Consider the following 25,110-nt stretch of genomic DNA (forward strand, 5'->3'; position numbering starts at 1 on the left):
GTTGAACGCAATCCGTTCTGGAAGTCCGTTCAACTTCCAAAACATTTGGAAGCCAAGGCACAGAAGCCACATCGGAGGTTCAGGTTCCAGAGAACGTTTGCAAACCGCAACGCTCACGTCCGGGTTTGCGGCGTTTGGGAGCCAAAATGTTTGACTCGAAAGGTGTTCGGGATCCGAGGTATGACTGTACTTGACAAAGAGCAGCGCTAAACTCCCATAAGAGGCAGGTACAATGACCATCTTGGATAGCTTTAAAAGAGGATTTGACAAATTCATGGAGGACAGTGAGCCCATGCATGGGTCTTCTGGTGTTCTTACAGAATTTTTTTGGAGTGCGTTCTGCCCAGACACTGAGGTCCAGTGCTGAGGACCTTCTGGCAGTTCCCTCGCTGCGAGAAGCCAAGTTACAGGGAACCAGGCAGAGGGCCTTCTTGGTAGTGGCGCCCGCCCTGTGGAACACCCTCCCACCAGATGTCAAAGAGAAAACCAACTATCACACTTTTAGGAGACATCTGAAAGCAGCCCTGTTTAGGGAAGCTTTTAATGTTTAATAGATTATTGTATATAACATTCTTTTGGAGGCCGCCCAGAGTGGCTGGGGAAACCCAGCCAGATGGGCAGGGTATAAATAAATTATTATTATTATTATTATTATTATTATTATTATTATAATTATTACCTTTGCACCTTTCATGGCACACCTGATGGGAACCTCTGCCTGTCTCTTAGTGGAATGCAATTGAAAACCTCATCAATTTTGGGGAAAGGAGAAAAAGAATTAAATTCAAGAGCTCTTATGGAGTGGTCTCCCGCGGGAGGTGGTGGACACTCCTTCCTTGGAGGTTTCTAAGCAGAGGTTGGGTGGCCATCTGTTATGGTTGCTTTAGCTGAGATTCCTGCATTGCAGGGGGTTGGACTAGATGACCCAGGGGTCCCCTTCAAGCTCTGCAATTCTGCGATTCTATGATCTACAAATCTCTGCTCAGCCATGAAACTCACTGGGTGACCTTGAGCCAGCCGCTGCCTCTCAGTAAAAGCCACCTCACAGGGTCGTTGGAAGGATAAAATGGGAAAGGAAAGGAGAAGAATCATGTGCATCGCCTTGAACTCCTTCGAGGAAAAGTGGAATGTAAATGTAACAAACAAACAAACTGTAAAAACAAAATAAAAAATAAAAAATTCCTTCCAGTAGCACCTTAGAGACCAACTAAGTTTGTTCTTGGTATGAGCTTTCATGTGCATGCACACTTCTTCAGATACACTGAAACAGAAGTCACCATACCCTTATATATAGTGAGAAGGTGGGGAGGGGTATTACTCAGAAGGGTGGTGGGAATGGGTGATTGGCTGATAGGTGTGGCAAACCAGTTGACGACTGTTAACGACTGCAATTGGTCTTACGGGAAAAGGCAAGGGGTGAGATGGCTAAAGATAGCTTTGCCATGTATAATGAGATAAGAATACAATGTCTTTGTTCAGACCAGGTCTCTCCATGGTTTTAAGTTTGGTAATTAGTTGCAATTCAGCAACTTCTCTTTCCAGTCTATTTTTGAAATTCCTTTGTAGTAACAAACAGTAAATAAGGTTGCCAGACTTTTTCAGAAATGGAAAGATGAAGAAGTTCCCACTATAAGAAGAACCGGTAAAGCAATGGATTGTGTTGAATCAGCAAAGCTAACAGCTAAAATAAGAGAATCTCCATTTTTGAAGAATGGAAACCTTTTTCGGATGATTTGAAGAAATACTACGACATGAAGAATCCGCGAGCAGGTTTTGAACTATGAGCAACAGCACAGTTAAAGATTATTGTGTTACGACTATGTTAAAAAAGAGGGAAGGCAGGATGCAGCAAAGGGGCAGGTAAGAAAAACATCACGGAAAATGGGATGAGAAGTCAATGATATGTATATGAATTTTACGTGGAACTTTTGGAAATTTGATAAAAATATTTTTTTTAAAAAAAAGGTTGCCAGACTTATTTTTTCTTCTTCACCAAAGTTCTAAATTGCTTTTGCGTTGCTCTCTCCCACCCCTGGCTTTCTCCCTCCCGTCTTCATCAAGAACTTGACGGGCTCAAAATTTGTAGCTCTCGAGAGCCAGTAAAAAGATCTGCTCAGATACGCAGAAAAATTTACAAGTGGGGGGTGGTGGGGAGGAAGGGAGAGGGGCGGCTGGCTTAGAAGTGGTGGGAAGAAACCAGTCGTGCCAGCCTGACGGAATGAGAAAGCCATCAAGAATGCAAGTGGAGGAACAGCTGCTGAGAGCCTTCTGGCAAAACAGAAGTGGTCGAAGGGCCTTGGAGGATTGGCTTGGATGGTGGTAGCCAGGGTGGGGTGGGGGTTTGCAAACTCCGCTGTCAGATAAAGAAAGGGGGTGCCATCTTCGTATGGAGCAATTCAAGATAAAATCCATAGTTTGGGCACTGCTCCCGAGAGCCTTGAAGCATGTGACGAAAGTTACATAAAGTGGTACCTCGGTTTACGAACTTAATCCGTTCTGGAAGTCCGTTCTTAAACTAAAGGAGTCAGAGAGAATTCCCCTCTCTTGCATCTGATGAAGCTAAGTGTTGGAAGATTCAAGACAGATAAAAGACAGTCCTTCTTCATGTCGTGCAGGGTTAACCCGTGGAACTCACTCCCACTGGAGGCAGTGATGGCCACCAATTTAGAAGGCTTTAAAGGAGGATTAGGCAAATTCATGAACCAGAAGGCTTTCTGGCTACTAGCATGATGGCTATGTTCTGGAGGCAGCCAGGGCCGGCACATCCATTTAGGCGAACTAGGCAATTGCCTAGGGCGCCAAAATGGAGGGGGCGCTGGCCAGGCTTGGGCGGGGCGGGCGAGCAGCAGCTCTCCACTACAGCGAAGAAACTGCTGCTTGCCTCTCCACCCCCCACCTCCCGCTAAAGCAGGCTTTGGCGGGGGCGGGCGGTGGGACGGGCGAGCAGCAGCTCTCCACACAGCGGAGAAACTGCTGCTTGCCTCTCCACCCCCCTTCAATCAGTAGCACTTAGCCAGCAACAGCCAAACTGTGTGTGGAAATATATTGTTAAAAATTATTTATTAAGAAACCAAAAACAAAGGAGACTGCCTGATGCATCTCTGCATGATTTACTGATTGGGTCTGGCATTTTGTCCAATCAGCTCATGTAGGAGGCAAGTAATCTTGTTGTCTCTCTGCGGAAGGTCTGAATGGATGCTCCAATCAGTTCCCAGTACACACATGCTGCAGATTTACCAGGCATCAGAGGAGTGTGCCCATCCCCTCTCTGCATAAGTGTCTGCTGGAGTGCTCTCATTCCAATCAGCCTCCACTGGAGGTGGGTCATTTTGCAGTGTCTCTGCAATGATTGCAGCAGGACTCTCCAGAGAGCCTGCCCAATGTGTCTCTGTACAAGTTGCTGCTCAGATTTGCCTCCTTCCACTCACCTGCACCAGGTGGCTGATGAGGACATCTTCTTCCACATCTTTGCCTACCATGCGATGAGGTTGTTCACACAGAATTGTCTCTTTGTACGAGTTACTGCTCTGGGATTGCCTTGTTCCAATCAGGAATCATGTTTAAAACAGCAACTCATTAAGGAATGGGGTAGGGCGGGTACTGTTGGGGGTGTGTCTTGCAAGCCAAAATCATGCATACAAATTTTCTTGCCCATTACTTTTTAAAAAAATGCAAACTAATGCAAAAATGGGTTGAACTGAACCAAATAAGGAGAAAAATGAGAAATAGAGAAAAAGTCTATAATGAACAGCTTCATACATCTTTGTGATCTCTTAAAATCAGGACACCCTCTCAGCCCCAAGGTCCCCTGGACTTTTAACTGTGCCCTCAAGGAGGGAGAAAAAGTCTAGCAACTGGTGTTTCCATTGTAGACTCTGCCTCCCCCCTTCCCAGAAGACTTTATTATACTCCCTGATCTGTTCGCACTTCTTAGCCTTTCTGCTGATGTGTGTTTGCACACAATGTGGAATGGGGGATTTATCCACCATGCATCAGGCTCCGGTTCAGGGAATCCCCAGCGGGGTTATCAAATTGCAATGGGATCACGGTGCTGCTTCAAACCCCACCGTTTGTTTTGGCTTTCGGAAAGGTTCTCCGTAAATTAGCCAAAGGTGGAGAAATAACGCCAGCCTGCATGCGACAGGTGCAGTCCCAGAAAGGCCAGGAAATTTCCCTCCCTCGACTTGGGGAACTTTGGTCAGCTCCATCTGATCAAGCAACTTGCCGCGAATCCCAAATATTCACTTTGACATTTCTCCCCTTCCCACACTGTGCAATGGAGACCCACGTTACCGAAAGGCATCCTCTTCTGCAGTGTTTGATGTCTCCAGAAGGTGCCAAGCTCAATCTAACAGTGGCACAGCAAGGTAGCTTTTAGTTTCTGGACATAATGGTCTTACGGCAGGCCACGGTGGAAGGAGTTCCCCCACATGTAGGTATAGGTGTGATACTTGCATTGCGGGGTTGGGCTAGATGGCCCTTGGGGGTCCCTTCCGACTCTACAATTCTATGATTCTATAATTGCTCATGTTCCAAAGCACACATTTAACACTTCACTTCTCGTACTGCCCCCCAACCCATCCGGGACAGCGATTCACAACTTCCCGATACTCTTATTTGCTGCAAATAAAAGCCACTTTGTACAAAAACGAGCACATGGGACTTTTCCAATGTTTGCCCTACCCACAGTAGATCCATTGAATTGAATTGCCATGACTAACCCAGGGTCATTTATTTCCAGGGGGTTTCCTCTGAGTGAAGCTTCATTGGCTACAACCCTAACTGAAAACAATAAACCACTTTGAGGCTCATTTTGTAAACTGCTTTGAGGTGTTCTTGATGATGGTGATGATGATGATAATTGTATTGTTTATACCCCGCCCATCTGGATGGGTTTCCCCAGCCACTCTGGGCGGCTTCCAGCAAAATATAAAAATCAATAAAAGGTCAGACATTAAAAACTTCCCTGAACAGCTTTCAGATGTTTTCTAAAAGTTCTGTAATTCTTTATCTCCCTGACATCTGGTGGGAGGGCGTTCCACAGGGAGGGTGCCACTACCAAGAAGGCCCTCTGCCTTATGATCAAGCAGTATATGAATTGTGAAATAAACTAATATAAAACTAGCATCTGTAGCTGGCAGCCTCCTCCTCCTCCTCCTCCTCCTCCTCCTCTCTCTCTCTCTCTCTCTCTCTCTCTCTCTCTCTCTCTCCCTCCCCCCCTCTCTCTTATACATGGGAAGAATGATAGAATTGTAGAGTCGGAAGGGACCACGAGGGTCATCTAGTCCAACCCCCTGCAATGCAGGAATCTTTTGCCCAGTGTGGGGCTTGAACCCACGACCCTGAGAACAAAAGAAAGTTGTGACAGTTGTGCATTGCAGGGGGTTGGGCTGGATGACCCTTGGGGTACCTTCCAATTCTGTGATTCTATGACCAGCATCAACCCTGGATGTCTTTGTTGACCCAGGCTGATGCCATGCTTGGTCTAGGATGCCACTTTTCTGGTCATTTGCCAATGTTGGCAACTATCCTAGAATCTTGTGAAGTGTTCTCCTAAGCCCCTCAACAATGTCTTGACACTTCTTGTTGAGGGCTCACTGGAGATGCCACCCCTGTGGGCTGCCCCCTTGGTGTTGCCCCAAGACAGGGCCTTTTCAGTGGTGGCTCCCTTGGTTGTGGAATGCCCTCCCTAGTGAAGGGCACCCATCCCCTTCATTTATTAAATTCCAGGAAGAATGCAAAAACATTCCTGTTTCTCCAGGGGTTTGGCGGATGAAGAAGACCATTTCTGGCTGCCCTGAGATCATTTGATGGAAGGATATTTCTAAGCGTCAATGCTTTTAGAATTGATTTTAGAACGTTTTGACGTTTTTTTAGAAGTGCGTATCTCCATCTGTTTGCCACCCTTGGCTTGTTGAGGAGGAAGGGAGGGATATATATTTAGTGAACGAATAAAGACAAAATATCCCTTACCTGGACCCTTGCCTCAGTGAGCTTGGTCCTCTGAGCGAGCTCCTCTCGGGTGTAGATGTCTGGGTAATGGGTCCTTTCAAAGGCTTTCTCCAGCTCCTCCAGTTGCTCCGCTGTGAAAGTGGTCCGGCTGCGGCGTTGCTTGCGCTTGAGGGGCAAATCGGGCTCCGACTCGACATCGGATCCTTCATCCAGCCGGTTGCCTGGTGGGGGGACGAGAACGAGAGATGGAAGCGGATGAAAACACAAGCCAAGCTGGGCCAAAAATTAAGAAGTGGTAGTGGTGCTGGAGGAGACTCTTGAGAGTCCCATGGACTGCAAGAAGATCAAACCTATCCATTCTCAAGGAAATCGGCCCTGAGTGCTCCCTGGAAGGACAGATCCTGAAGCTGAGGCTCCAGTACTTTGGCCACCTCATGAGAAGAGAAGACTCCCTGGAAAAGACCCTGATGCTGGGAAAGATGGAGGGCACAAGGAGAAGGGGACAACAGAGGATGAGATGGTTGGACAGTGTTCTCGAAGCTATTAACATGAGTTTGGCCAAACTGCGAGAGGCAGTGAAGGATAGGCGTGCCTGGCGTGCTCTGGTCCATGGGGTCATGAAGAGTTGGACACGACTCAATGACTGAACAACAACAACAAAAGTGGAAACATGGTGGGAACATGACCAACCCTTCTGTAAGACAAGGTGTAGAAGGTGCCTCGGGTGGCATGTCCTGGTGTGTGGCAACATACAAACAGAATAAGAGCCTTCAGCTGGATCTGGCCAATGGCCCATCTAGTCCAGCATCATCCTGCTCTCACAGTTGCCAACCAAATGCCCCAATGGGGCAGGATTCAAGCACTAGAGCACTCCCCAACCCCCAACTGCAGTTTCCAGCACCTGGTATACAGAAGCATTCTTGCCTCTGACCAGTACTAGCTATCATGGCTAGCAAGAACTGATAGTCTCCTCCTCTTCCTCCTCCATGAATTTGTCCAATCCTCTTTGAAAACCATCCAAGCTTTTGGACTTCCCATAATGGGCATCTGGTTGGCCACTGTGAGAACAGGATGCTGGAACGGGTCAGCGTGTCTTGCTGTTAACCAGAAGGCTGGCGGTTCAAGCCCACCCAGAGCAGGACTCTTGCATTGCGGGGGGTTGGACTAGATGACCCTCGGGGGTCCCTTCCGACTAAGATTCTATGTCACGACTAGACAGGCCATTGGCCTGAGCCAACCGAGCTTTCTGCAAGGCCTCCCTTCCTATGCTCCCTGTGCACTAATTAAACACACACTTTTTTTTTTAAAAAAACCTACCATTTCATAGCCAAACACACAAAAAGAGGAGAGATTTTCTTCCATTCTCCCCTCCCTCCGCTGGACTTCCAATAACTCCCCCCTCCAGCACTCCTGGGAGGCCCTTAAAGTTAAATTAATCAACAGGATTAGGTAGAAATTGGTCACACCAAGACCCTCCAGGCTCTGATGGAACTCTTGAGGCGCACCAAGGACCTGCTGTCTTGTCTCCAAGCACCCTGGTGCCGTCTGGAAGGATTCATCGTCCAGCCCAGACATGGAGGCGCATTTATTAACCTGGAGATCGGATTGCCAGTTGATTCGGAGGTGGGGGGAAGGGGTTAGCGGCAGGCAGAGAGTGTGGGTTAGGCGCATCTTAAGATAATGTGGCTCCCACCCACTCACCCACTCTCCCTTTCTTCTGCTTTCCCCATCATGGTCCCATCTGGGCTGCCTTAATCCCTGCACCCCTAAAGGTCTCCTCGATAGCCCACCAAATCTTCTGTGCTGTGGAACGGCAGACCTAACTAGGAAGGGATGCTCGCCAACTCTGAAGATGCAAGCCTTGGCAGCTTTTTAAATTTTATTTTGCAGCAGCAGGCTGAATTCCCTACCCCAGCTTGGTTGCATGCACACCATGTGCAAATTCTGCACGTACCCTCCCCTCCGAAGAATCCCGGGAACTGTGGTTTGCTAAGGGTGCTGGGATTTGTAGTTGAGTGGGGGGGGGTAAGCTTCAGTTCCTGGGATTTTTAAAATTTTTAATTTCTGCAAGGGACGTGTGCTTTAATTTGACGGCGTGTGTACACAGCTCAAGACAAAAGGAAGCACTTCTTCCGACACGGCGTGATGGATAGCTTGCTCCTATCTGCGTCTGCTCCGAAACAAGCCCCATGGAGCTCAGTTTGGCTTTCTCCAGAGTAGACACACATACAGCATTGGGCTGGGAATTTCAGAAATCGTGATGGCAAGCTTCTTCTCAGAGGTGTACTATTCTGGCATCAAGTGGGGACAGAACAGCAATAGCAGCACAAAATTTCAGGGGGATAGCACCTGCTATGCACACAAGCTCAATCCCTGATATATCTAGGAAGGACTGTGGTTGTCAGATCTGAAACCCTGGAGTCAGCCTAGACACTACTGAGCTAAATGGATCAAGGGTTGACTTGGTATAAGACATTCTCCCATGTCTCTATGAAGACTAGATCCTTGCATTATTTTAAGGGGAAGGTCCATATCTCAGTGGTGGAGCAACCACTTTGCCTGCAGAAGGTCCCAGATTCAATCCTTGGCATTTCCAGGGAGGGCTGGGAGATCCCGCTGCCTGAAACCCTGGAAAGCCATTGCTGCCAGTCAGTGTATGCAATACTGAGCTCTATGGCCCAATGGGTCCGGCTCAGTATAATGCAGCTCCCCATGTTGCAACGATTGCTTTCTTTCCTTGCTCACCAGCTGGACCAGATCAGAACTTGTTCTCGAAGAGAGTAAATAAAGCCACCTTGCTTTGCTGGTTAAAAAAAATAATTAGTGGGCACCCCTGGCCTAACTCCCCCCCTCCTTCCAGGGAGGTGGCACAACTGCCAAGTGGTTCTCACCCCCTTTGACTGCCATTCTGCTCAGAATGAGATGACAGGACACAGAAACTGCCAAACCCATCAAAACGCAAATGAGACCTTAAACGGGAGGAGAGAAGGTGGCAGAGCAACTAGGATGATCGAAAATAATAATAATTATTTTTTTGAAATGCAGTCAAAAAACAAAACACAAAACACAACCTATCTGTGCTTCTCATCCCCCAGATACTGTCCAAGACTGTCTGGACAGATCACTGAACCCCAAATGAAAAAGAGGAGAGCAACTGTAAGAATTTACAGACTTTGGCTTTTGCAGAAAAAACTGCACACCATCTGTGAGTTCCTAGGGTGCTGGACAATCCAGAATGCTTTTGTGTCACCTGGTGGGATTTTATTTCCTGTGCTTCAGACTTAGATGCTTAACAATCACCACACGCGCCAGCCCGGAAAACAGGGATGCATTGATATATAAGGATGCAGAATATTTTCTAAATAATGGGGGGAAATATTGTTTGCTTTGTACATGGTGTGATGTAATGCCCCGCTACCACACTTTAGGGTTGTTAGTCATGTTAATAAAGGGCTGTCACGTGAAAGATGGAGCAAGCTTGTTTTCTGCTGTTCCGGAGGCCAGGACTCGAACCAACGGCTTCAAACAACAAGAAAGGAGATTCAAAGTGAACATTAGGAAGAACTTCCTGACATTAAAAAGATTCCCTCAGGAGGTGGGGGACTCTCTTTCATTGGCTGTTTCTAAGCAGAGGTTGGGTGGCTATCTGTCATGGATACTTTAGTTGAGATTCTTGCATTGCAGGGGGGGTTGGACTAGATGACCTTTGGGGGTCCCTTCCAACTCTGCAATTCTATGAAAGCTTCGCAACAGGGCAGGGGGGAGGGGGGAGAGCGATGTGGGTGAAAGAAGATTTCTGCAGAATAAAAACACACCCCTTCTCTCCTATACTCACACTCATCAGCCAAAATCATGTTTATTAACTCTCAAGACTAGGGCCGAGAGCTATTTCTAGGGTGGGCACACCGTTGCATTGTCCTCCCTGGCCCTACAAATCCGAAGAGAACCAGTCACCAACATCTGCTACTCATCTTGGCTTCCCTTTTCTCCATCTGTCACTCCTTGCAGCAAAAACGCACCCTCCAAGAAAACCATACAAACCGCCCTCCTCCATCCAATTTTGATTACAGTTTAACATAGTTTAAGGTTTGGCGGTGTGAAGCCGCACACAGAAAAACCAATCGCGTAATCGTTGATATGCGTTTTAATCTAGTAATGCAGCCCGGGTGGAATGAGAGGGCTCACGTCGGTGAGGTGGTCCAGGAATTCCAAACAGACAGGGCGGCTGGCCTCAGAAAATGGGGAGGGAAAAAAAGTCATTTACAGCTCAGCTGGGGACCGGTGTGCTCAGCAACGCATTAAGGGGGCCTTTTTTTCAGATATATGAGGCTGCTTCTCCTCCTCCTCCCAGGCACTGAACTGGTCAGCTGTAACAGAGTGGCGTTGGAAGGCAATGCCTGCAATGGAGTTGGGAGAACTTGGAAATTTGACTAAACAGAGGGACAGAGAGCAGGGCGAGGAGATGTGGGTTTGTATGTGGAATGGGCTATAGGGTAGGTGGTTTAGAAAGGGATTAGATATAAAGGAACAGGCTCTCTCAGATCATGGGGAGAGTGTGGAACCTGCCTGGTTGGTGGCAGTAGTGGGCAGTTGAAAACCAGTTTCTTGGGAGGGCTGGTAAGGACCTATGAAAAACCCTGCTGAATCTTTCCAGCGGCCCACATCCAGAATAGTTCTGGGCAACAACTCCCATCAGCTCCATCAGCCTGTATGGATAACGGTGAAGGAGGATGAAAGTCTTAGTCCAGCTTTATCCTTGGCCTAGGTGGACCATTGAAGCGATGCAGTGGGGTTGCTTTCATGTTCTCCTTGCCGTTATAGGAATTAAACCTCGAGGTACGTAGGCAGTCTGCCACTGAATCTCAGAAACATGGGGGAGGGCTGCCATGTTCAATGCTGGAAGCATCTGCTAGGATCTTGGAATAGATGGACATGGGAACATTAGAATCATAGAGTTGGAAGGGGACCCTGAGAATCATCTAGTCCAACCTCCTGCAATGCAGGAATATACAGGGACCGATTCTGCAACCTTGGCATTATCATCAGCACCACGCTGTGAGCAACTGAGCTATCTGACTAGTCCCGCTGCTGCATCAGGCCATTTGCCCATCTAGTCCAGCATCCTGCTCTCACAGTAGCCAACCAGATGGCCCAGTGGGAAGTCATCCCACGGCAACTCTCCTCTCCTGTAGTTTCCAGCAACTGGTATTCATTCAGAGGCATACTACCTCCAACAACGGAGGCAGAACAGGGTTGCTGAGCTTTCATCTGATCCATCGGTAGGGAGCCTCAGTCCCAGGGCACTGGCAGAGGAAGAGGAGTGCGGGGGGGGGGGGAGAGCGCACCGCCCCTGGCAGCGTGATTCCAGCGGGGTGCCATCACAGCTGGTCCCCCACCCACGCTGGGTGCCACGCCTCTGCGGGTGGTGTGCTCTGCCGCAGGGTGCTCACCAGCCCAACCCCTGCCTGCTCACTGCCCCCCTGGTGCCGGAGCATGAAGCTCCGCCATTCTCCCGGGGGTCAAATGTACTGCTCCAGACCCCTCTCTCTGGGCTTGGGACACTCTCAAGGTCACAACCCTCAATGGCTATGGTTCATACGCATATTGGGAGGGATGGAACCTGTCCTTGAACTCTTGCATATCTGGATGGGGGTTTGTGAGGGGGTGTAGAAACTAGCTTGCTGTACAAAGGTAAAAACTGACATTTGTTGCACCGCCCATTTTTGCCCATGGCCCCACCCACATGGCCCTCAGAAGGTTGCGAAGAAGGGGATGAGGCCCTCGGGATGAGAAAGGCTCTCCCGCCTCCTCTGATCCAGCAGGACGCTCCTTCCTTTCTTCTCTAAAATAGACCTCATTCGTCAAAACTGGTAATGTTGTGGAGTGCCAACCTCTTGGGGCAAGAAATCGGTGCAGGAAGAAGAGATAGCTTCTACCTGACTTAAAACTTGCGATATCTACCTTTTCAACCCTTCTGAGTTTAGGGAGAAGATGAATAAGGATTAGCCTGGGATTCTGGGAAGCTCATAAGCATGAAGATTGAAGACCACCTACTGTTCTTTTCTCCTAGCAAGTAGGATTCAAAGGAAAGCTGCCTCAAAGGCACAGGTTCCCATCAATCATGGCTGTGAACATAAAGAAACTCATTTCTGCAAGCACTGTCCATCCAGCTTGGCATTCTGTTCTTCCAGATGCTTACAGGAAGCCCAACAAGTGGAACCTAAAGCTGGGGCGGGGATCCTGCGGCCGTCCGAATGTTGCTGGACTCTCATCATCATAACCTATTGGCCATGGTGGTTGGGGTGCATGGGAGAGGAAGTCCAACAGCACCCAAAGGGCTACTGTTTTCCCCACCCGCCAACTAGATGGGAGTTGGAGGTGGAGAGCTATAGGTTCTCCATCTCTGAACTAGACCATCACTTGCCTTCACTTCCCCTCCTTAACTCCACCAAAACTCTGCCCCCTGTGAATGCTGGGGTAGGGAAAATCTGTAGCCTTCTTTACTTTTCCAGCTACCATCATCCCTGGACTAGATAAGGGTCCATTTCCTTATGATGTAGTGATGGCCACCAGCTTGGATTAAACAAATTAATGGAGGGTAGGGCTGCCAATGGTTATGTTCTGCTCCCGCTATCAGAGGCAGTAAATGTCTCTGATTGCCAGTTGCTGGGAATAAACTTGACTCCCTGGTCCTCCCAGTGAGTCAACCATGAATGAAAAAAAGATTCAGATCAGCCCATTACTCTCATTCTCTCCCTCTCAAATTATAATCTTCCCTTGTCTTTCCTGTGACCTGGCCCCATTCTCTTACACATAAGGAGTCTGCTGGATCAGGCCAATAGCCCATCTAATCCAGCATCCTGTTCTCACATTAGCCAACCAGAAGCCCACAGCCAGAATAGCAAGGTGAACATGAGTCAACAGTGTGATGCAGTACCAAACAAGTGAATGCTGTTGTAGGCTGCATCAACAGAATTATTGGGTCCTGATCAAGGGAAGTCATAGTACCGCTCTATTCTGCTTTGGTCAGACCACATCTGGAGTCCTCTGTCCGGTTCTAGGCTGGGGAGGATATTAACAAGCTGGAAGGTGTGCAGAGGAAGGCAACCAAGATGATGAAGAGTGTGGAAACCAAGCCTGATGAAGAACAGTTGAGGGAGTTGGGGATGTTTAGCCTGGGAAAGAGGAGACTGAGAGGAGATAAGATAGCCATCTGCAAATATCTCAAGGGCTGTGTCCCCTGGAAAATGGAGGAAGCTTGTTTCCTCCTTCATGAATTTGTCCCATCCTCTTTTAAAGCCATCTAGGTTGGTGGTCATCTGTCTCTCCTGAAGCAGTGAGTTTCAAAGTTTAACTATGCACTGTGCGGAGAAGGTCTTCATCTGCCTGTGTCTTCCAGCAGCAACTCACTCCCCATTCTCTGGCCTCCTGGTGGGACAATCTGTCCGCCAACATCCAAGATTCAAAGGACCACAAGGAACCAATCAGAAAGAGGGCGTGTGAGAAGAAGGGTGCGCCGTCAAGAATGGTTTTAAGAAATCAGGCTGCCTTTAAAAAAAAAAACCAAGCTATGCCTGGGATTGAACCCGCTCAGACTTGTCTCCTCTTTCCACACTGGAGAAGAAAGTGAAGGGAGAGCAGAGAGCAGGAGAAGATAATGGAAGTGACAGAAAGAAGAATTGCGGAAAGGAATGAAAAGAGAGATATTATTGCATCGCCGGGCTCTTTATCAGCCCTGTCATCTGTTGGGAACTGAGATCTCCCTCCTCTGTATTGTCTCACCTTGGACAAAAACAAAAAAACAACAAAAAACAGGGGGCATTTCTCCCCCCCTCTCTTTCTCTCTCTCCTTGGTGCAGATCTCTTTAGAGCTGCCTGGACGGGCACCTTAGGGGGCCATTAGCTACTGAATGTGCAGCTGACAGGCCAAAGTGATATCAATAAACTGGGGCACGTCAACCTCCCCGGCGCAGCTTCGCAGAGAAGGTAACGGCTTGAATATTAAAACGGAGGTTCTGGATGGGGGGTGGGGGGTGGGGGGAGGCGAGAAAGGGTGGCAGGGAAGAAGAAGGAGAAGGGGTCCTCAGCAACAAAGGGTCGAGGAGATTGTTATCATCTCAAAAAAGGGGGGGCGAAGATGCAAAACTAACCCCTCCTACCAAGTTTAACGGAAGATCCAGGATCAGAGAAGCAGCGGTGCTACTGCTTTGTAAACCTTTTCGGGTGCAAAGATTCGGGGTGCGGTGTTAAGATTACTGCATTTGAGTTGGAGCAAATGGAAGTTCAATGGCAGAACGGCGTATAAGACGACTGGGCGTATAAGACGACCCCCCAACTTTTCCAGTTAAAATATAGAGTTTGAGATATACTCGACCGCAGATTCTCCACCCGGCGTATAAGACGACCCCTGACTTTTGAGAAGATTTTCCTGGATTAAAAAGTAGTCTTATATGCCAGAATATACGGTAATAGCTTAAGAATGGAGGTTTGGGGGTGTAGAATTGGCTCTGCTTTGCCTCTATGGCCAGAGGCAAGAATGCTTCTGAATACCAGTTGCTGGAAGCTACAAGAGGGGAGAGGGTTCTTGTGCTCGGTTCCTGCTTGCGGGCTTCCCATATAGTTGGCTACTGTAAGAAAAGGATGCTGTAGGTGGGCCTTGTCTTAAGTTCTTCTGTTAATTTGTTCAAGGCAAAGGGATGAGGAGGATAAATCGCCCCAGACTCTCCAAATGTCCCTATTTTCCAGGGGTGGGGGGGAAACCCTGGATTTACAGAAGCAATTCCGGTTTCTGATTTGATCCCAGAATGTCCCGCTTTTCCTCAGGACATCCCTATTTTCATCAGAGAAATGTTGGAGGGTATGGAGTTATGCGACCCCGAAGGAGATACAAGTGAAACTCGAAAAATTAGAATATCGTGGAAAGGTTCATTTCTTTCAGTAATTCAACTTAAAAGGTGAAACTAATAGATGAGATAGACTCATGACATGCAATGCGAGATATGTCAAGCCTTTGTTTGTTATAATTGTGGTGATTATGGCGTACAGCTGATGAGAACCCCAAATTAACAATTTCAACTTTGGGTTTTTCATCAGCTGTACGCCATAATCATCACAATTATAACAAACAAAGGCTTGACATATCTCGCTTTGCATGTCATGAGTCTATCTCATATATTAAACTCCAGTAGCTAATGAAAACAATTGCTTACATAATTGGACTTTTCCACGATATTCTAATTTTTTGAGTTTCACCTGTAAGCAGTAACATAGCCCTTAGAAGACATCTGAAGGCAGCCCTCTATAGGGCAGTTTAATTTTTTTAAATGTTTTATTAGGTTATATATATGTTGGAAGCCGGTCAGAGTGGCTGGGGCACCCCAATCAGATGGGTGGGGTTTAATAATAACATTATTATTATTACTATGGACACCCCTATTTTCATGAGAGGAATATTGAACAGTATGTCATTCATTGGGTCCATCTGGATGAGTTTGTGAGAGGTGATGTGAGATGCCGGATGGATCCAGGAATTTAGACAAAACTGGTGCCTCCCTCCTGCTGTCCACCTCTCATTCCATGGTCCTCCACAGTAAGTTGTTCAGACTCTAAGAGTTTGCCATCTTTTGTGAAGTCTTTAGGAGTTAGAAGGTATATCCTAAAAGCTTAATAAAGTACACGTTCCACTGTGCATTCCCACAATCTCATAGCAGCTCCATAGTCTTCAGCCTGTTGCGTGGTTAAATCAGACTCTTCCATTGTGCAAAGAGGAGAATTTCCTCGTGGCATTGGCTGTGCTAAGATTTCAAAAACTCCCAGAATGAGAAGACTCTAAATTAGGGGAATTTGTTACCCCCCAATGGAGGAAGTCATGAACTTCATGTTGCTTCAGCTTAGACTGGGAGATCATTTAAGAAATGGAGGTTCCTTCCAACCAGTGCCACTACCGAGAAGGCCCTCTGCCTAGTTCTCTGTAACTTCATTTCTCACATTGAAGGAACCACCAGAAGGCCCTTGGAGATACCCCAATGGGAAGCCTGCAAGCAGGACCCAAAGCAGTTTTGGACCTACATTTTTGGGGGGCCCAAGTTTGAACTGGTATGGGGGGGGGACCTTCACAACCAGCAATGAGCTCTGGGTAAACATTGTCACCTTCTTCACTGGGGTTGTTCCACGATGGATCACCACAAATTGTCCACGTTTTTGCATTTGTGGTTTCCACTTAAGTACTTTCGTGAACTCACTTTTATCCCTTGAGGGTCTTGACCTCTGTGAAGAAGCGGGAGGGGGTTCAGAACAGCCAACTTACTGCAACACTCTACTTTTGCAATATCTCTGCTAGTGGCCCTCAAACTTTAGGATTGTTGAAATATATACAACAACAAAATAATCAAATTGAGTCGTGCGACTCAGATTGGGTCTACTAGACCCATAATTTTTAAGCAATGTAGACCAAAGTCGCTTCTGGGGCCCCTCTGGGATTAGGGGTCCTGAAGATTAAACTTCATTAGGTTCGTAGTAGATCCGCCCCTGACCCAAAGTGACCTGACCCTTCCTGCAGTTTCCAGCAACTGGTATTCAGAAGCATTATGGCCTCTGACTGTGGAGGCAGAGCACATTGTTGCTGTTGATAGCCTTGCTCTCCATGCAAGGAGGATAAGAACATCAGAAGAACTTGCTGGATCAGGCCAGTGGCCTATCTAGTCCAACATCCTTTCCTCACAGTGGCCAAGCAGATGCCCCAATGGGAAGACCAAGGAGCTGAGCACAAGAGCCCTCTCCCCTCCTGCATTTCCCAGAAACTAGCATTCAGAAACATTACTGTTTCTGATCATGAATGCAGAGCGTCACGGCAAGTAGCCATCAATAGCCTTCCCCTCCAGTCCCGCTTTAATGGGACTACTCTGTGTAGGACGGACACTGAACACAACCACCTGGAGAAGAAGAGAACACTCCCCCGGTGTTCTCTCTAAGCCTTTGGGCTCTCTCTGGAATGAGCTCAACAACCACAGCAGTTCATATTATACTATTATTTTCATTGGATTCATTCCTCGGCACCCCGCGCACCCGCCCTGTATCCTGCTACTACAATCCCGCTACCGTCTTTAACCTTTGCTGGCTGAAGTCTCCTTGTAAGTTTGCTGTGCCTCTGCCAAGACAGCAAACTTAAGCTGGCTGGCAAGTGACGTGTTTATACTGGAAGAGAGACTATAGTTGTAGGGGAGGAGGGGGAGGAGGAGGAAAGTGGAGCTCGGAGGCAAAGGGGTCAAAATGCAGAAGTGAGATGTGCCTACAGAGAACTGTTTCAGAGAGGGCAAAGGGTGTGCAAGGGGGGTGGCGGCTGTAGCTTAGTGGTACAGCATCTGTCTCAAGGTCCCAGGTTCAATCCCTAATGGCATCTTCAGTCTGGGCTGGGAATCCTGGAGATCTGCCACAGTCAGTGTAGACAACACTGAGCAAGATGGACCAATGTCCTGTCTCAGTCATGAGGACTAGAATGTTTAGTGAGGGGCCACAATTCAGTGGCAGAGCACTTGCTTGGCCTGCAGAAGGTCCCAGGTCCAGACCCTACCATTTAATCCAGGTAGGGCTGGGGAACACCTCTGCCGGAAACCCTGGAGAGCTGCTGCCAGCCAGTGTAGACAATACAGAGCTAGGTGGTCCAATGGTCTGGCTCAGTATAAGGAAGCTTCCTATCTCAATCAGCCTTTCAATTCAGAACCATGGGGACTAGAATCTTACTTGGATTTTAGGGGAAGGTACATAGCTCTGGGGTAGATTATCTGCCCTGCATGCATCTCTAGGTAGGTCTGAGAATGTCTGCTGCCTGAAACCCTAGACAGCCGCTGCTATTCAGTGCAGACAATACAGAGCTAGGTGGAGCAACTCTCCTCAGTATTAGGCACCTTCCCAATTTGCCATTTAAACCAGCCATTTATTCAGAGGATGAGGAGTTGACTGGGGCTGTTGGGCTCTGTAATCCCGAAGATCTCTGGGCTACACAGCCAATTCTATCCCACTGTAGACTTTCTGGTGCTCAGACATAACAGGAGAAGCTTCCTCCTACAGAGTCAGAGCACTGGTTCATGTAGCTTAGTATTGGCAACACGAACTGGCAGTGATGTCTCTTCCACTCCTGCTAACCCTATATTACCCACATACTTAGGGGCTAGAAACCTGCACAACCATTTTGAGCTGTTTTTTTTTAACACTGCTTACTCCCAAATAGGAATGTGTGACTGTGTCCATGTCAGTTTCTCTCTGTTTTTCACTCTTCCAAGCTTAAACCCAGTACCCCACATTTCCACATCAGATTGCATTTTTTTAAGCTCATGAAAATTCATCAACACTTAAGTGTGGACTTCTCCTAATATACATGCTTTTTGCAAAGCCATTTCCCCTAGCGTAATGCATCTTTGAGTGTCATTTTCACTATAATTTGCATTTATTTGTTTTTTTGCACACATTACTAGGCCAGTGAACCACATTATAAAAAAATAATTAAGAGACCTGCAAATCTCAAAGGACGGCTATGTTTTGGTCTGGGTGAAGTTTCAGAGAAGCCAAATTCGGGAGGTTCTGCATTAAATACAAACTGAATCGAAATTTCTCACATAAATCCCTTCTTTATGCAGAGCTTAACTTAACTATGGAACGTGCTCCCACTGGAGCCAGTGATGGCCATCCTCTTGGATGGAGGAGAGGTCTATTGATGGCTACACTGCGTTGCCTCGATGGTTGGAGGCTAGAATGCTTTTACACACCAGTTGCTGGGAACAGCAGGAGGGGAGAGTTTGGTCTTGGGTTCGAATCCTGCTTGCGGGTTTCCCACGATGGGCATCTGGTTGGCCACTGTGAGAACAGGATGCTGGACTAGATGGGCCAGTGGCCTGGTCCAGCAAGCATCTCCTTATGTTCTTAAATAAGTGGTGCTCCGATTGGTCATTGTGGCCCCTTTCTAACTATTCAGGGGCTGAGAACAAACCTTGCTTAGTGGGCAAAGGAAGCATCTATTGCAGCCTAACTGCAGTTTCAGACAGAACTGAGTGTGATGCAAAAGAATAACAGACAGATCCGCAACTCCGTGATTTCGCTTATTCCTGGAGTTGCAGAGAATGGCTTGGCCCATATGCCTCTTCCTTCTCCGCCCGTCCTCTCCCCCAATGTCCAATTGAGTCCCTCCATACAAAAGAAGCGCCCCCCCCCGTCACCACAGACTGCCTTTTCATGCCTGCAGTGTCCTCTCTTTCTCTCTCAACGCTCGCCAACCTCCACCCCAATCAATCTCCAGCGCAACCCCACCCCAAGCTCCCCCCTTCCTCTCCCCCCCCCCAGCTGGCGACGGACGCTGCCGTTCCCAAAGCAGAAAGGGAGCCTCACCCTGGAAGGTGGTGGGGAGGGGGGGGGGACGCGGACAAATTTCTGATTTGTAACACTCTGGGAATGGGTTTATGGCCATTGTTTGAGTGCAAATTTATAAATAAAGCAAAACCAAGATTCCAGGGCGAGGCCGATGAAAAGCAGAAAACGAGAAATTTTATGCCCGTAAGTAGCGTGGGCTAATGACGATTTTTGAAGCAGCCGAGCGTGGTTAGTAAACTCGGCTAAATGATTGCCGTGGAACCGGCCAGGAGACTTTATTTCTTAATTAGTGCTACATATTAAGTCGTGCTGACACATTCGCGCGGCGGGCTTTCGTGCCGCGCTCAAACTTTGCCAAACAGAGAAGAGGAGGGCGAGGGAAGGAGAGGGCTGGAGAGGACCGGGGGGTTTGAGGGAGGTGGTGGATTAAGAAGGAGATTCCTCTGGGAGGACGACCCAGGTCAGTCCTCGCAATATCAGATCGGAGGACCAGATAGCAACAAACAGCTTTCTGCCAAGCTAAAACAATAGACCATCTAGTTCAATACTGCTTACGCCAGGGGTAGCCAGTGCGTTGCACTCTGGGTGTCGTTGGACTCGAACTCCCAGCAATCCCAGCAAGCACAGCTAATGGTCAGGGATGAAGGGAGCTGGAGTCCAGCAATATCTGTCGGGCGCAGGTTCTGCAGTCCTGCATTCAAGGAAGGCAGGGTATGTGGCTGAGGTAGCTTGGGGCAGTAAAGGAAAGAGACAGTCAGAGTTGTGGTGGAGGCAGGGGCGTAGCAAGGTAAATTGGTACCCGGGGGCAATTTTTTTTGTCATCCCCCCCCCCAGAGGCGTAGGAAGGTCAGGTGGTACCAGGTGTGGAAAATTTATTGTCACCCCCCCATTGATCCCCCCCTTGCAAAAATGGTTTTACGTTATTTCATATTTTCTTACAAAGGAATAATAACAAGTAATAATAATAATAAACTTTTATTTCTATCCCGCCCTCCCCGGCCGAAGTCGGGCTCAGGGTGGCTAACATCAGATACATAACATTGGTATAAAATCAAACAATAATTAAATTACCTCCTAAAAACATCTCAAAATCAAATTAAAGTCTAATTAGATGGCTTTCCACAGGGTTAGGGTTGGGAACAGTAAGTGCTCCACTGAACTGAAATTTCAGCCTTCCCGACACAGGAAAACAGCCAAGTAAACAGCTATTTTGGTGGAGGAGGGTCAAGATATTAACCGATATGCATGAAATTTCATATATAGCTATATAATCCCTAGTATAGTAAGATAAGACCTTCGGAGCAGGCATTTTTTAAAAAAAGTTTTTTTTTATGAACTGCCCTAGTAGGGCAGTAATTGTTCCTTGATAATTTGTCACCCCCTCCATTATGGAACATGGGGTGGATTGCCCCCTACGCCGCCCCCTTGCTACGCCCCTGGGTGGAGGTAGCAGACTTTGTTTTGGATTGCAAGCTGATATGGAAGATTGGAAGGAAAGAGAAAATGAAATGGGTTGACTCCTTATCTCTACTACCTATCTTTAAATGGGGCAGAAGGGTTACAAGCAAGTTAGTTTTCTGCTGCTCCAGAAGGAAGGACCTAGAAGAAGAAGCAGAGTTTGGATTTGATATCCCGCTTTGTCACTACCCGAAGGAGTCTCAAAGTGGCTAACATTCTCCTTTCCCTTCCTCCCCCACAACAAACACTCTGTGAGGTGAGTGGGGCTGAGAGACTTCAAAGAAGTGTGACTAGCCCAAGGTCACCCAGTAGCTGCATGTGGAGGAGTGGAGACGCGAACCCGGTTCACCAGATTACGAGTCTACCACTCTTAACCACTACACCACACTGGCTCTCACAAGAAAGGAGATTCTGGCTAAACCTTAGGAAGAACTTTCTGATGGGGAAAGCTGATTGACCATGGAATGGATTCCTATGGAAGGAGATGGACTCTCCTTCCTTGGAGGTTTTTAAAACAGAGGTTGGGTGGTCATTTGCCAGGGATTCTTTAGCTGTGATTCCTGCATTTCAGGGGGTTGGACAGGACTGCCCGGATGACCCTTTGAGTCCTTTCCAACTTTGCGGTTCTATTATTTTATCACAGTTTCCCATTCCTGTTTTTACTAGTCTGGCCCAACTATTTCATTCAACACCTTTATAACCACACTGTGCAAATTGCAATTATCTGTACATTTGCCGAGTGGGTTGGCTGATCTCCAGAAAATAAATATATATATATACAGACTACCGGCTGGTGTCCGAAAATAGTTAAACTGTGGAGCTTTCTCCTACAGAAGACACTGGTGTCCGCCAACCCAGATAGCTTTTAAAGCAGATTACACTGATACAGGGAGGAGAGGGCTACCAAAAGCTACTAGCCTTGATGACTGTGTTCTGCCTCCACAGTCATAGAATCATAGAATCATAGAGTTGGAAGAGACCACAAGGGCCATCCAGTCCAACCCCCTGCCAAGCAGGAAACACCATCAAAGCATTCCTGACAGATGGCTGTCAAGCCTCTGCTTAAAGACCTCCAAAGAAGGAGACTCCACCACACTCCTTGGTAGCAAATTCCACTGCCGAACAGCTCTCACTGTCAGGAAGTTCTTCCTAATGTTTAGGTGGAATCTTCTTTCTTGTAGTTTGAATCCATTGCGCCGTGTCCGCTTCTCTGGAGCAGCAGAAAACAACCTTTCACCCTCCTCTATATGACATCCTTTTATATATTTGAACATGGCTATCATATCACCCCTTAACCTTCTCTTCTCCAGGCTTCTCAAGGCAGCAATGCTTCTGAATATGAGTTGCTGCGAGGGGGGTGGAGGGGAAAGTGCTCTTGTGTTTGGGATCTGCTTGAGGGTTTCCAATAATGGGCATCTGGTTGGCCACAGTGAGAACAGGATGCTGGACTAGATGGATTGTTGCCTGATGCAGCAGTAGAGATACTATTTCCAAACTCAGAGACTAAGAGAGGGAAAAGAATGGTCTGCTTAATTTATTTATTTTTTATTTTTTTAAAAAACACAACAACTCTTCTATTCCTTTCAACTCCGCCCGCTTAAAGGAAGAACAAAACCGCTTGCTTACAAGAGTTCTGGACCTGCTCCAAAATTTCCGAAGGTAGGGCACAAGCAGATCCTCAGAACGTTTGTTTGCTCCATCAGGTTCACGTTACAGGGAGGGCAGAAAATTATAAACAACTGGCTGACATTTCCATATCTAAAGGGTTCGGAGGGGGCGCCCACCCCCCTAGATTATCCCCACCACCACCACATTTAAAAGGTACATCAGCTTAAGTGGAGCCTGATGGGAAAAACAGAGAGCCAGGTGGCTTGAGCAATAAATAGGAGATCCTTAAAAAAAGAAACAAAAAAGAAAGCTCAGCTCTCTCTCCTCCCCACCCCCCTACCCCCCAGCCTCCATTCTGTTGTTGTTGTTCAGTCGTTCAGTCGTGTCCGACTCTTCGTGACCCCATGGACCAGAGCACGCCAGGCACGCCTATCCTCCACTGCCTCCAGCAGTTTGGCCAAACTCATGCCAGTCGCTTCGAGAACACTGTCCAACCATCTCATCCTCTGTTGTCCCCTTCTCCTTGTGCCCTCCATCTTTCCCAACATCAGGGAGTCTTCTCTTCTCATGAGGTGGCCAAAATATTGGAGCCTCAACTTCAGGATCTGCCCTTCCAGTGAGCACTCAGGGCTGATTTCCTTCAGAATTGATAGACTTGATCTTCTTGCAGTCCATGGGACTCTCAAGAGTCTCCTCCAGCACCATAATTCAAAAGCATCAATTCTTCGGCGATCAGCCTTCTTTATGGTCCAGCTCTCACTTCCATACATCACTACTGGGAAAACCATAGCTTTAACTATACGGACCTTTGTCGACAATGTGATGTCTCTGCTTTTTAAGATGCTGTCTAGGTTTGTCATTGCTTTCCTCCCAAGAAGCAGGCGCCTTTTAATTTCGTGACTGCTGTCACCATCTGCAGTGATCATGGGGCCCAAGAAAGTAAAAGCCTCCATTCTACCCCCTATTAAGTAAGCTCCAGACTAAAGTTTTTTGGTCCCAGCAAAGCCCTCAGGGCAATAAACATGCCTAGAACCTTCTTTAGGGTTAGGATCAGTCCTGACTCACACTTTGCCTGGCTGTGATGGTGGCTTGACATAGGGTTCTCCCCGCTTCTGCCTTGCAAACCAGCCTTAGCTCGTTTGGAATTATAGGCTTCCCAGGGCAGGTCACACACTCAATCCGAAAATTTAATTTTAAACAAGCAAAAACATCAACTTAGAATCGTAGAGTTTGAAGGGATCACAGGGGTCATCTGCAATGCAGGGATCACATCTGAAGCCTCCCTGGCAGGTGGACATCCTGCCTCTGTTTAAAAACTGACAACGGGGAGGGTCCACCACCTTTCAATGTAATGATATTTGATTGTTTGATTTGATTAAATATTATTGAACTGGGACATTACATTTGAAAATTTTCAGTTTGTGAAAACTATTTAAAGATAAGTTTGTCCTTTTGATCGGACATATACTCTTGAAAATTGCATCGTTATATAAATTGTATGGTTGTATGTTTCTCGTTTTTTATGTTTACTGTTGAGTTGTGAATAGGGATTATTCTCATTATTGAATGGCAATTGTTGGCCTGAGTTCTTCGTTTGCTTTCTGATTAGGTCTACTTTCCTAGCAACCCTGCTAGATAGATGAAGAGAAACTAAAGGGTTAAAGGAAGGGACACCTGAACGTGCCCAAAGATGGCATGTGCCACCTGACTTTGGCTGCTTACCTATGCTAGCTTCATGGACCACGCAGGTGCAGTCAAGAAATTAACTCAGAATAAATCTTTCTTGGCACAAATTTGGCAACTCCACAGAGCGCTGCACTCAGGAATTATGAACACGCCACATTCCTACTATAGACTAAGCAATCATGTGATTCCACAACTCATTATGATTCTGTGGTCTATATCCCCTACGCCTGTACCCAAGGTTTTGCTCAGAGTAGACCCATCAAAATTAATAAATGTAAGCTAGTAGTAAGCTAGTAGTATCTGGGACAGGATTAACATTGGATGCAACTATTTGAAGCAAATCTGGCATGAAGACATCCGTCGATATCCCATGCTGCCTATGGGCCGCTGGAGTGTCCCCCCAGCTCTGGAGATCTCACGCCTAACATTTCCTTCTGACTTTTCCTCGCAGTTGCATTGCACCAGGGGTTTTGTAGTCCCACGCCTGCAGAAACTGTAGTCTTCTTTCCACATGGTTCAGTAGACCCATTGACATGAACGGACCTAAGTTAGCCATTTCTGTTAATTTCAGCGAGTCTCCTCTGAGCGGGACTAACATTGGACACAGCTCGTTGTATTGCTGGAGGAGCATTTCAGGAATTCTGTATTGCACACACTGCTCATTATGCCCACTGAATGGATGATCCTATCTTGTGGCAGAAAGCTTGATCAGGTGGCCTTCCACAATTTTGTTCCTTCCTGATTAAGTGCTCTGTGGTTTTTGAATCCCTCGATTCCTGTAGCCCCAGGGAAGCAGCCTTCATTCCATTCTGCATCTTCTCCTCTCTTTGATTGCCCTGGCAGAGTTCTCTCCTCTTTTCCTTGACTCCGGCTAAATGTGTTTGAAGCAAAGGTTTGACGAAGTGGACAAAAATGGCAATGGCAGCCTGAGCATCAACAAGGTGCTCCAGCTGATGCATAAGCTGAACGTCAACCGACCCCGGCAGAAAGTCAAGCAGATGTTCAAGGTAAGGTACTCCATTCATGACTGCATCTCTACAAGGGGTG

At 47.4% G+C, this 25,110-nt stretch overlaps 1 protein-coding gene across 4 annotated transcripts in view; it reads right to left on the bottom strand.

Moving 5' to 3' along the window:
• The window catches only part of PAX7 (paired box 7), a 151,049-nt gene that overhangs the window by 59,461 nt on the left and 66,478 nt on the right, over window positions 1-25,110 (bottom strand). For all 4 annotated transcript variants that reach the window (XM_033159465.1, XM_033159463.1, XM_033159464.1 and 1 more), the window contains exon 5: window positions 5,974-6,173. In XM_033159465.1, coding sequence (XP_033015356.1) covers window positions 5,974-6,173 — 200 coding nt within the window. The remainder of the gene's footprint in view (window positions 1-5,973; window positions 6,174-25,110) is intronic.

This window comes from Lacerta agilis, chromosome 8 (genome assembly GCF_009819535.1).
Source record: "Lacerta agilis isolate rLacAgi1 chromosome 8, rLacAgi1.pri, whole genome shotgun sequence".
Taxonomy (NCBI): domain Eukaryota; kingdom Metazoa; phylum Chordata; class Lepidosauria; order Squamata; family Lacertidae; genus Lacerta; species Lacerta agilis.